Source organism: Oncorhynchus tshawytscha, unplaced genomic scaffold (assembly GCF_018296145.1).
Source record: "Oncorhynchus tshawytscha isolate Ot180627B unplaced genomic scaffold, Otsh_v2.0 Un_scaffold_4_pilon_pilon, whole genome shotgun sequence".
NCBI lineage: Eukaryota > Metazoa > Chordata > Actinopteri > Salmoniformes > Salmonidae > Oncorhynchus > Oncorhynchus tshawytscha.
Genome location: NW_024609834.1, coordinates 1,043,722 through 1,055,774, shown reverse-complemented (window position 1 = coordinate 1,055,774; position 12,053 = coordinate 1,043,722). Strand labels below are relative to the sequence as shown.

Genomic DNA, 12,053 nt, shown 5'->3' with positions numbered 1-12,053 from the left:
ACGTGGTGTGCCCAGTGGGGATGTACCACAGCCTCTATTCTATTGTCTCCTCTTTTAATCATTTATGTTAATTGAGATTCAATAAATAACACTTCCATTTTTCCATAGAATAGCCCCAGCTATTAACCCTAGTGTTGAACGTAGTCAATCAGTCAGTCAATCAGTCAATCAATCAGTCAGTCAATCAATCAATCAGTCAGTGAGTCAGTCAGTCAGTCAATTAGTCAGTCAGTCAATCAGTCAGTTAGTCTGTCAGTCAGCTCACAAAGAGACAGGGAGCCATGGGCGCACACACACACACACACACGCACACACACACACACACACACACACACACACACACACACACACACACACACACACACACACACACACACACACACACACACATTGGCTCAGGGGCATAGCAGCGCAGCATACACAAAGAGCAGAACCACTGGAGCGGCTGAGTTTCTGATACAAGCTGCCTGGCCGTACCTCTCTCACCGCATTCTTAGACATACTTCATTCAACATTCCATATGACTTTTTCTAGTAATATACATGTATACTGTATGCTGTAAGGACACCGCACACTCTGCCCTCTGAGAGCTTCAGGTTAATGGATCACATTGAAATTGCGCCATGGTTCTGCTGTATGAAGGTCACTTCCTATTAAAGGGGCAATCCACAGTTGCTACATACATTTTTGGACTTATAAATGAATGATATGTACCCATTGATTCCTGAAGAATATAGGAGTATACAGAGCCTTCAGAAAGTATTCACATCCCTTGACTTTTTCCACATCTTGTTGTGTTGCAGCCTGAATTTAAAATGGATTCAATTGAGATTCTTTTTGTCACTGGCCTTCACACAATACCCCATAATGTCAGTGGAATTATGTTTAAAAATGTGCTTTAATTTAAAGCTGAAATGTCTTTAGTCAATAAGCTTTCAACCCCGTTGTTATAGCCAGTTGTGGAAAAATACTTAAGTAAAGGTAAAGATACCTTAATCGAAAGCGAAAGTTATCCAGTAAAATACTACTTGAGTAAAAGTCTAAAAGTATTTGGTTTTAAATATACCTAAGTATCAAAAGTAAATGTAATTGCTCAAATTGAATTAAGTATCACATTTCAAATTCCTTATATTAAGCAAAACAGATGGCATGATTTTGAAAATTCATTTGTATTTACGGATAGCCAGGGGCACACTCTAACACTCAGACATCATTTACAAACATAGTACTTTTTTATTTAGTGAGTCCGTCAGATCAGAGGCAGTAGAGATGGCCAGGGATATTCTCTTGATAAGTGTGTGAATTGGACCATCCTGTCCTGCTAAGCATTCAAATATTAACTAGTACTTTTGGGTGTCAGGGAAAATGTATGGAGTAAAAGTACATTATCTTCTTTAGGAATGTAGTAAAATAAAAGTTGTAAAAAATATTAATAGTAAAGAAAAGTACAGACAGATACCACCCAACAACTGCTTAATTAGTACTTTAAAGTCTTTTTACTTAAGTACTTTACACCACTGGTTATGGCAAGCCTAAATAAAGTTCAGGACTAAAAATGTGCTTAACAAGGCACATAATAAGTTGCATGGACTCCCGCTTTGTGCAATAATAGTGTTTAACATGACCTTTGAATGACTACCGCTTCTCTGTACCGCACACATACAATTATCTATAAGGTCACCAACAAAGACCAGGGAGGTTGTCCAATGCCTCATAAAGAAGGGCACCTATTGGTAAATGGGTAAAACATTTTAAAGCAGACATTGAACATCCCTTTGAACATGGTGAAGTTATAAATGACACTTTAGATGGTGTGTCAATACACCCAGTCACTACAAAGATACATGCGTCCTTCCTAACTCAGTTGCCGGGAGAGGAAGAAAACTGCTCAGGGATTTCAGCATTAGGTCAATGGTGACTTTAAAACAGTTACAGAGTTGAATGGCTGTGATAGTAGAAAACTGAGGATGGATCAACAACATTGTAGTAACTCCACAATACTAACCTAAATGACAGAGTGAAAAGAATGAAGCCTGTACAGAATGAAAATATTCCAAAACATACATTCTGTTAGCAATAAGGCACTAAAGTAAAACTTCAAAAACTGTGGCAAAGAAATTAACTTCATGTCCTGAATACAAAGTGTTATGTTTTGGGCAAATGCAACACGACACATGACTGAGTACAACTCTTCATATTTTCAAGCATGGTGGTGGTTGCATCCTGTTATGGGTATGCTTGTCATCAGCAATGATTAGGGAGTTTTGTGGGGGAATGAAAAGAAATGGAATAGAGTTAAGCAGAATCGTAGATGAAAAACTGTCTCAGTCTGCTTTCCAACAGACACTGAGAGACAAATTCACCTTTCAGCAGGAAAATAACCTTAAACACAAGGTCAAATATACGCAGGAGTTGCTTACCAAGACGGCATTGAATGTTCCTGAGTGGCGTAGTTACAGTCTTGACTTAAATCGGTTTGAAAATATCTGACAAGACTTGGCTGTCTAGCAAAGATCAACACCCAACTTGACAGATCTTGAAGAACTTCAAAAAGAAGAATGTGCAAAAATGGTACAATCCAGGTGTGCAAAGCTCTTAGAGACTTACCCAGAAAAATTCACAGCTGTAATCACTGCCGAATTTGATTTTGACATGGATCGGCTCAGTGTGAATAATTATGGGGTGTGAATACTTATGTAAGTTAGATATTTCTATATTTCATTTTCAATACATTTGCAAATATTTCTAAAAACATGTTTTCACTTTGTCATTATGGACATAGGTTATTATATGCCAGATCTTTTTTAAAACATTGAATCCATTTTGAATTCAGGCTGTTACACAACAAAATGTGGAATAAGTCAAGGGGTTTGAATACTTTTTGAAGGCACTGTAAATTCATTCTTAGTTCAGCTATCGTACCCCATTTGAACCCAAAATATAACCTTGATATACTTCAACGTTTGTAAACAAAGTACATGTAAACAACCACTGTATAGCCTAAAAATAATATATGTTGATATCATGGATGGTCAGTCCTTGCGCCCAACAGTGTATTCTATGGATTTCAGAGTGGTTGCATTTCTCCAGCCCCATCCCTCTGCTTTCACTGAAATTGTGCGGGGGAGAACACTTTGTTAAGGTTTCAATTAAGGACTGCCACTTTAAACACCTTTAATAGACTAATGGTGTTATTATATGGTATAATACTATAGTGAGTGAGTTACGTTTGTGTCATTAATATCAAGCAAAACTTCTGAAGTCGACAACAACATTCTTAGTTATGCAAACACAAACAATGATATTGAGAGCAAAACAAAATTTTACAAGGAAATAATAAAAAATGAATTGTAAATGGATACAAAAAAAACAGTAGCAGTGAAACATTTGTTATGATAACGCAATTCAATAAAACGGCTCCCTTTTTCCTGACAATTTTCCCTATGTTTGGTCATGTTGCCCTGGCCTTCGCTTTTGCTGCCTTTTTTCAGTTGCTGCTTTTTTTCAATTTTTCAGTTTTGGCACATTCATTCCAGCAACAGAGCACCCTGCATCCCACTGCTGGTTTGCTTCTGAAGCTATACAGTTGGTCCTGGTTGGTCCCTGGATGGGAGACTGGAAGTGGTGTAAAAATGAACATGGCACACAAAAAAAAAGAAGTGTCAAACACATTACAAGACTTAATGTTGCAAATAGACTACAAAGAGTATCACATTACAGTGAACTTTTATTCAAATGGCCCAGTAATGTTAACGTTCATTTTCATGTTCATTTTCATGTATTTTTTCCTCATGATTTTTTTTCCACAAACGTGACTTACTTTCCCACGTTTATTTTCAGCTTCATCTGGACTGACCGTGCTTACCTTCAGAAGCAAACCAGCAGTGAGATGTATGGTGCTGGAATGAATATGCCAAAACTTAAAAATGGAAGAAAACCTCATTGAACATAAATTATTAGAAGAGGAGAGAATAGAATATGTGGTATCCCCACTGGGCACACCACGTCATTTCAACGTCAACATTTGGGTAATATTTGGTTGAGACGTTGATCAATGAGATTTCAACCTTTATTCACCCACTCAAAAAGACAGGCTGAAGTTTGTTGAATTCCCCATGTGTTATCACTATGCTTTCAACCATCTAAAACACAGGTAGGCAACCCTGGTCCTGGAGTTCTGCAGGCACTTCATGTTTTTGATTTAACTGACCTGGACAACAAGGTGTGTTGAATTTAGGCAATCACTGAACTGATCAATTAGCTCAGTTGGTCTGGTGTGGTGACTAGTTGGAACAGAATCCTGCAGTACCTGCGGCAATCAAGGAACAGGGTTGCCTACCCCTGATCTAAAAGCACAACCAAATTCCAAAGGAAAAACAGGCTTTTTGTTTACTTGTTATCAAAATGTGTTATCACTGCGCTTTCAACCATTTAAAAGCACAACACAGTTCAAATGGGAATATAATGTCAGGTGTTTTGTATTTGTACAACAACTTAATGTGTCATCACTGTGCTTCATCTAACAGCACAACCAAATGACCTGGATTGTAGTTGAGATTACATTAAAAGTACATAGGCCTAGCGCCAGTGATCAATGCTGTTCAAGACTCTGCACAGATTATTATAGAAATTGTGAAGATCTCAACAGACCTGCGACCTTTGCATGCGATCTTGAACATGCACACGTTCTATGATGACATAAGAAGACATTTATAGTTACAGTAACTTTAAAATGAGACCATGGATGTGTTACTAATTTTAAGGTTGAATAAATACTGTTACATTAGTTTGTAAGATGTCTTAACTTTAGACTATTTACTGTATTACAAAAGTCATATTGAATTGTGTTTGGATGACAAAGCAACCAAACATCAACATTTGAATTATATCTAATGCTTGGATAGTTTATTCTGAGCCACTGGCTTAATCCTATTCTTTAACTTTTATTTTTGGTTTAGTTGGAGATGTGAATCCAACATAGGCCTATTTGTTAACTTGTTGATATGTTAATAGGCTACTTACAGTATTTCAAAGTGTAATTGAATTGCTTTTGGTTATAAATAAACATTTGAAGGAGATTTGTATTTTGTACCACTGACTTATTCTGGCTTTAATTCCAGTTTGTCTACTAATTAATAATTATTTGTTGGATTCATGTTTCCATCTCAACTAATAATCAAAGTTAAAGAATATGACTAAATTAATTTAAATTGCATTTAAAGTTTGATTGGATTTAATTTAGTCCTTTTCTTTAACTTTGGGGATTTTGGGTTGAGATGGGGATGTGAATCAAACATGTCAATTAATTCATTGTTCTAGTGGAGACATGAATCTAACATATCAATTATTAATTTATAGACAAACAGTGAATGTATTTAGCTATTAAGAGATCTCGCCATAATCATTTTCACGTTAGCACATTTGTAGTAGTCAGTGATAAATAGAAAATATGGATTTGGTTAAAACCCTGAATGGGAGAACAAATGAATAGGTTTAGATCAACTCTCCAGTAGGAGATGCTGCCCAGCCTACAGTTTTTTTTTCTGATAGTGGATATAACATTGAAGATCTAATGTTGTTTCAAAGGTTCAACATATTTTACACAAGGCTGGTCTATGTTGAAAATTGGTTACAATGATGGTATAATGGTGTGGTTGAAATATCGCCCTCAAAACAAGTTTAACTTGATGTTTAAAAAAAAAAATCCAATGTATTATCCAAGTAGATCCCACGTCAAAATATGTTGACAAATTACATTGCTGTTTCAACCAGTTTGTGACCAGTGGGTCCTAAATTCATGTGCTTAGTATACGAAGGTATTCCGGATCTCTCTCTCTCTTTCTCGCTCTCCGAGGACTCTTCCTCCCTCCCTCATCCTCTCACTCTGTCTCTCTCTATCTTTCTCGCTCTCCGAGGACTCTTCCTCCCTCCCTCATTCTCTCACTCTGTCTCTCTCTAGCTTTCTGGTTATTTTACTAAACAATTGTATTTCTCTGTTCCGAGCTCTACAATTCAATCCAAGCTCTACAATTCCCTTCACAGAACAGCGCAAAATGGCCAGAATAGCCAGAATAGAACCAGAATAACAGAACAGAATAGAATATTCTAGAATAGAATAACCAGAATAGAAAGAAGAGTGGGAGGCCCCGGTGCACAATTGAGCAAGAGGACAAGTACATTAGAGTGTCTAGTTTGAGAAAGAGATGCCTCACAAGTCCTGAACTGGTAGCTTCATTAAATAGTACGCGCAAAACACCAGTCTCAACGTCAACAGTGAAGAGGCAACTAAGGGGTGCTGTTCCTCTGTCCAGTGTCTGTGTTATTTCGGCCATCTTAATCTTTTATTTTTATTGGCAAGTCTGAGATATGTATTCTTCTTTGCAACTCTGCCTAGAAGGCCAGCATCCCGGAGTTTTGAGACTGGTGTTTTGCAGGTACAATTTAATGAAGATGCCAGTTCAGGACTAGTGAGGCGTCTGTAATTTTAATGGACAAAAAATATGCATCTCTTTCAAAAACAAGGACATTTCTAAGTGACCCCAAACTTTTGAATGGTAGTGTATATACAGTTGAATTCGGGAAGTTAACATACACCTTAGCCAAATACATGTGAAGTCTGAAGTTTACATACACTTAGGTTGTAGTCATGAAAACTCATGTTTCAACCACTCCACAAATTTCTTGGAACAAACTATAGTTTTGGCAAGTCGGTTAGGACATCTACTTTGTGCATGAAACAAGTAATTTTTCCAACAATTGTTTACAGACAGATTATTTCACTTATAATTCACTGTATCACAATTCCAGTGGATCAGAAGTTCACAGACTCTAAGTTGACTGTGCCTTTAAACAGCTTGGAGTGCCTCTTTGCTTGACATCATGGGAAAATCAAAAGCAATCAGCCAAGACAAATTTGTAGAAGCGGATCTGATTGAAGTTTTCATGTCCTGATTAAAAAACTAGTTGAATGTGTTTCCATTGCATTTTTAACACTACATATGGTTTTGTCACAAAAACTTGTTGCGATAAAATAGCATACTTGCTCAATCTGGTTTTGGTGCAGGCTCTATGGACAAAAGTTAGCTGATAAATTTGACAGAGTAGGTAATATGATGATATGGATAAAAGCAAGATCCTTTTTTATTTTTAGAATTGTCAGCCAAGCACCGATCATCATGACATCAGCATCATTTAAATGATAGCCTATCCTCAATATCTCTTGGAAATTTACACGAAGCTCATCAGGGCACTTAACCACCATAAGTTACGAAGTTCTGAAAGAAGTTCTGATGTTCATTATTTCATCTGCCTATAAACTGCATTGTTTTCCATGTCGTGGTGGTAGTAGGCGACAACATCATCACGTGACTGCACGTTTACTGAGACATTATGGCTTTTCTGTCAATATTTGCGCATAAAAGCTTTTCCACTGCAACTGTCCATAATCTATATTACAGACAAAAAAAATATCCCACGTTGTCTAGCGTATTTTGTTTAGTTGACATTGGAAGTTTTACACAGAAATGAGCTGTTTCCATAATCCCTGTCGTGAATTTATGCATCAGGTCATTCATCTGCATGAAATGGTTAGATGGAAACCTGGTTACTGTGATGGTTTTCAATTAAAATTGTGAAAAAGAAAGATAGCTTCTTAGCAAAGGGCAATTTCTCAAGCAAGAATCTTTCTAGGACTGTCTGGGAATGGTCTGAGTGGGGAAGGGAAAACTGACAATTAGCTGTTATTGGCAGAGAGGTTTGGAATTCTCTTTTTTATTGGTCTATTAACTAATTTACCACATCGTGATGTCACCATGGAAGGCCAAAAATCCATCCCACATAAACAGGCTGAAATTGCAGGCTGTCTTTTCAAACAGCTCTTACACTAGAATGGCATTATCATCATTTTTAACAATTTCACAGTATCATTCCAACATCATAGTGTGGAAATATATACAGTTGAAGTCGGAAGTTTACATACACCTTAGCCAAATACATTTAAACTCAGTTTGTCATAATTCCGGACATTTAATCCTTGTTAAAAGTCCATGTTTATGACAGTTAGGTTCACCACTTTATTTTAAGAATGTGAAATGTCAGAATAATAGTAGAGAAATTGATTTATTTCAGCTTTTATTTCTTTCATCACATTCCCAGTGGGTCAGAAGTTTACAATTAGTATTTGGTAGCATTGCATTTAAATTGTTTAATTTAGGTCAAACGTTTCGGGTAGCCTTCCACAAGCTTCCCACAATATGTTGGGTGATTTTTGGTCCATTCCTCCTGACAGAGCTGGTGTAACTGAGTCAGGTTTGTAGGCCTCCTTGCTCGCACATGCTTTTTCAGTTCTGCCCACAAATTTTCTATAGGATTGAGGTCAGGGCTTTGTGATGGCCACTCCAATACCTTGACTTTATTGTCCTTGAGCCATTTTGCCACAACTTTGGAAGTATGCTTGGGGTCATTGTCCATTTGAAAGACCCATTTGCGACCAAGCTTTAACTTCCTGACTGATGTCTTGAAATGTTGCTTCAATATATCCACATAATTTTCCATCCCTCATGATGCCATCTGTTTTGTGAAGTGCACCTCCTGCAGCAAAGCACCCCCACAACATGATGCTGCCACCCCCGTGCTTCACGGTTGGGATGGTGTTCTTAAGCTTGCAAGCCTCCCAGTTTTTCCTCCAAACATAATGATGGTCATTATGGCCAAACAGTTATATTTTTGTTTCATCAGACCAGAGGACACTTCTCCAAAAAGTATGATCTTTGTCCCCATGTGCAGTTGCAAACTGTTGTCTGGCTTTTTTATGGCGGGTTTGGAGCAGTGACTTTTTCCTTGCTGAGCAACCTTTCAGGTTATGTCGATATAGGACTCGTTTTACTGTGGATATAGATACTTTTGTACTTGTTTCCTCCAGCATATTCACAAGGTCAGCAGGGTAGCCTAGTGGTTAGAGCATTGGACTAGTAACTGGAAGGTTGCTAGATTGAATCCCCAAGCTGACAAGGTAAAAATCTGTCACTCTGCCCCTGAACAAGGCAGTTAAACCCACTGTTCCTAGGTTGTTATTGAAAATAAGTATTTGTTCTTCACTGATTTGCCTAGTTAAATAGAAAATGGTCCTTTGCTGTTGTTATGGGATTGATTTGCAATTTTCACACCAAAGTACGTTCATCTATAGGAGACAGAACGCGTCTTTTTCCTGAGCGGTATGATGGCTGTGTGGTCCCATGGAGTTTGTACCTGTGTACTATTGTTTGTACAGATGAATGTGGTACTATCAGGCGTTTGGAAATTGCTACCAAGGATGAACCAGACTTGTGAAGGTTTACAATTGTTTTTCTGAGGTCTTGGCTGATTTCTTTTGATTTTCCCATGATGTCAAGTAAAGAGGCACAGAGTTTGAAGGTAGGCCTTGAAATACATCCACAGCTACACCTCTAATTGACTCAAATTATGTCAATTAGCCTATCAGACGCTTCTAAAGCCATGACATAATTTTCTGGATAAAACACAGGTAAATCATGTTTTTGACTGCAGTGGGCTTTTAATGTCTTCTCCCCCCTCGCCCTTTCTCTCTTTTTACATATACGCATGCAGTTACTAAGACGTGCAATAGAAATAGCATCTTTCCCTGTGCACCGATGTAATCCCACTCTCCACAGTTATTGACAACCCTAGTGAAGGCTCAGCTGGGTAGAAGGTTCAGCTCTAGTCCTCGCGTCCTGAAGACTCTCTCGCTCTGTCCTCTCTGCTCCAGTGAGAGAGAGCTGACCCTGTGCCCTTATTCTTCCTACTGGGCTGCTCTAGTCTTGGCTGAACCACAGGATCGATTCACACAGTCTAGCACTGCAGGAGAGCCTGTCAAGCACACAGCCGGATACCTCAGAGAGTCTAAATCCAACACCACTCTGTTGGCCAACACACTATCACAGTTGCGGACATCTGTCATAATGCAATCTCATGTACCCATGCTCATATTATTATAACATGTATGTGGACACACATAAGTGATCTCTTTCTACCTCTCTGTCGATCTCTCTCTCTCTCGCAAGCACCCACACCCAGATAAATGACAGACCCATAACACGCTGTCATCACGCCCACGTCCTCTCAAACACACCTCTCCAGTCCTTGGCTAAGCTCAGCTGTGTTTGGAGAGTAAACAGCCGAGTTCCTGTCACCTCAACTCGGGATCCTTTCACTACCTCACTCACTCCTTCTCTCTCTCTTTTTCTGTCTCTCGTTCCATTAGACAGGGTTATCCCTGGCCAGGCGTATGGGTCGGCATGAGGAAATACCAGAGGGAGAGAGAAAGGGGGGATAGAGTAAGGAGAGGGGAAATAAGGACGGATGATTTAGGGAATAGAGAGGCAGTGGGAGAGAAACCAAGAGAAAGTAGAGAGGAAGGAGAAAAGAGATGTGAAAGAAAGGGGAGTGAAAAGTAGAAAAAGGGGGGTGAAGAAAGGGATAGACGGGGAGAGACGAAAACAGGGAGGGAGGTAGAAGGGAGGTATAAGCAGAAAGAGATTGAGTAGGAGATGCATACATACACACTGAAACATACAGACACAGACACATAGAGTGGTATCTATAGCCTGGCATACTCACATCGTGGGCTGCGGTGGTGCTCACTTTTGAACAGGGTCATATCAGGGACGCCAAACAAAGAGGGCGTCTGTGGCTTTCAGACTGGAGACAGAAAGATGGCTGGACGCTTTCCCTGCTTCTCTCTCTCACAATCACTCTCTTCACTTCTCTCCTTGTGTCCTCTCTTTCTCTCTTCCTGTTTTGGCTCTCTCTCTGCAGGCAGGCAGGCTGTGGACTGACGACTGTGTTACTACTGAATCAATGACAGAGCAGTTAGAGCAGCACCAACAGTATGTACCATCTGTCCCTCTGCAGCGGGGGTGGAGAGAGGAAGCACTGGGTTAGCCCATTAGCTCCAGCAGGCAGGGGGGAGGGGGGTTTAGTGTGAGTGTGTCAATTTATTTTTCACAGCAACAAGAGCCTGGCTGGGGCTCAGGGCTTATAGAGTCTGCCCAGGCAAAGAGAGAGCTGCTAAGAAGTGTGTGTGTGTGTGTGTGTGTGTGTGTGTGTGTGTGTGTGTGTGTGTGTGTGTGTGTGTGTGTGTGTGTGTGTGTGTGTGTGCGTGTGTGTGTGTGTGTGTGTGTGGGTGGTGAAGAGAGGGTTACTCTATCCACAGCCAGGGGCTAAGGGAGTGAAGGGGGGACAGGGGAGGGCAGGGGTCTAAGAGAGGAGCATGAATCTGAGGACACAGCAGAGCCAAATACAGAGATGACGAGAGGAGCTCACCACTGACCTCATATCACACAGGGATGGCATTATACACAGGCACGCACATGCACCAAACACACACACATCATTCAGAGAATGTGGGTGTTGTGGGTGACAACTGGATGAGTTAACAGTGGAGATCCTTGAGTACGGGGGGAAAGAGGGAGGGAGAGAGGGCGGGAGAGAGAGTGATAGAGAGAGGGGGGGGACTCACCTCCCTGTTGTGGAGAAAGCAACGTTAATTAAGCCTTATCTAAGACAGAGTCATTCTACTGAGGCTAAGACACACACACACACACACACATGCACACAATCAAATGCTGAACACAGACTCACACACACACAGTATAAACACAGGCAGTGTCCCTCGAGTGCAATGTGATTAGGGTGAGGAGATAGAGATTACAGACAGGTATAGCAGACCTCTGGTGTTTGTTTCCCTCCACTTGATTAACCAGTCATTTACTCAACAACAGAAACACAATTTAATCAAATAAAACAAATATTTCACATTTATTTAACCAGATAGGCCAGTTGTGAACAAGTTCTCATTTACAACTGCGACCTGGCCAAGATAAAGCAAAGCAGTGTGACAAAAAACAACAACACAGAGTTACACATGGGATCAACAAAAGTACTGTCAATAACACAATCTATATATAAATCTATATACAGTGTCTGCAAATGGAGTAAGGAGGTAAGGCAATAAATAAATAGGCCAACAGTAGTGAAGTAATTACAATTTAGCAAAT

General features: G+C 39.7%; 1 protein-coding gene across 1 annotated transcript in view; it reads right to left on the bottom strand.

The window, feature by feature from the left end:
• LOC112263753 (RNA-binding Raly-like protein) overlaps window positions 1-10,918 on the bottom strand; it is a 61,822-nt gene extending 50,904 nt beyond the window's left edge. Inside the window, exon 1 of the mRNA XM_024440312.2 lies at window positions 10,615-10,918. Coding sequence (XP_024296080.1) covers window positions 10,615-10,654 — 40 coding nt within the window. The 5' untranslated portion in view covers window positions 10,655-10,918. The remainder of the gene's footprint in view (window positions 1-10,614) is intronic.
• Window positions 10,919-12,053: the final 1,135 nt, after the last annotated feature.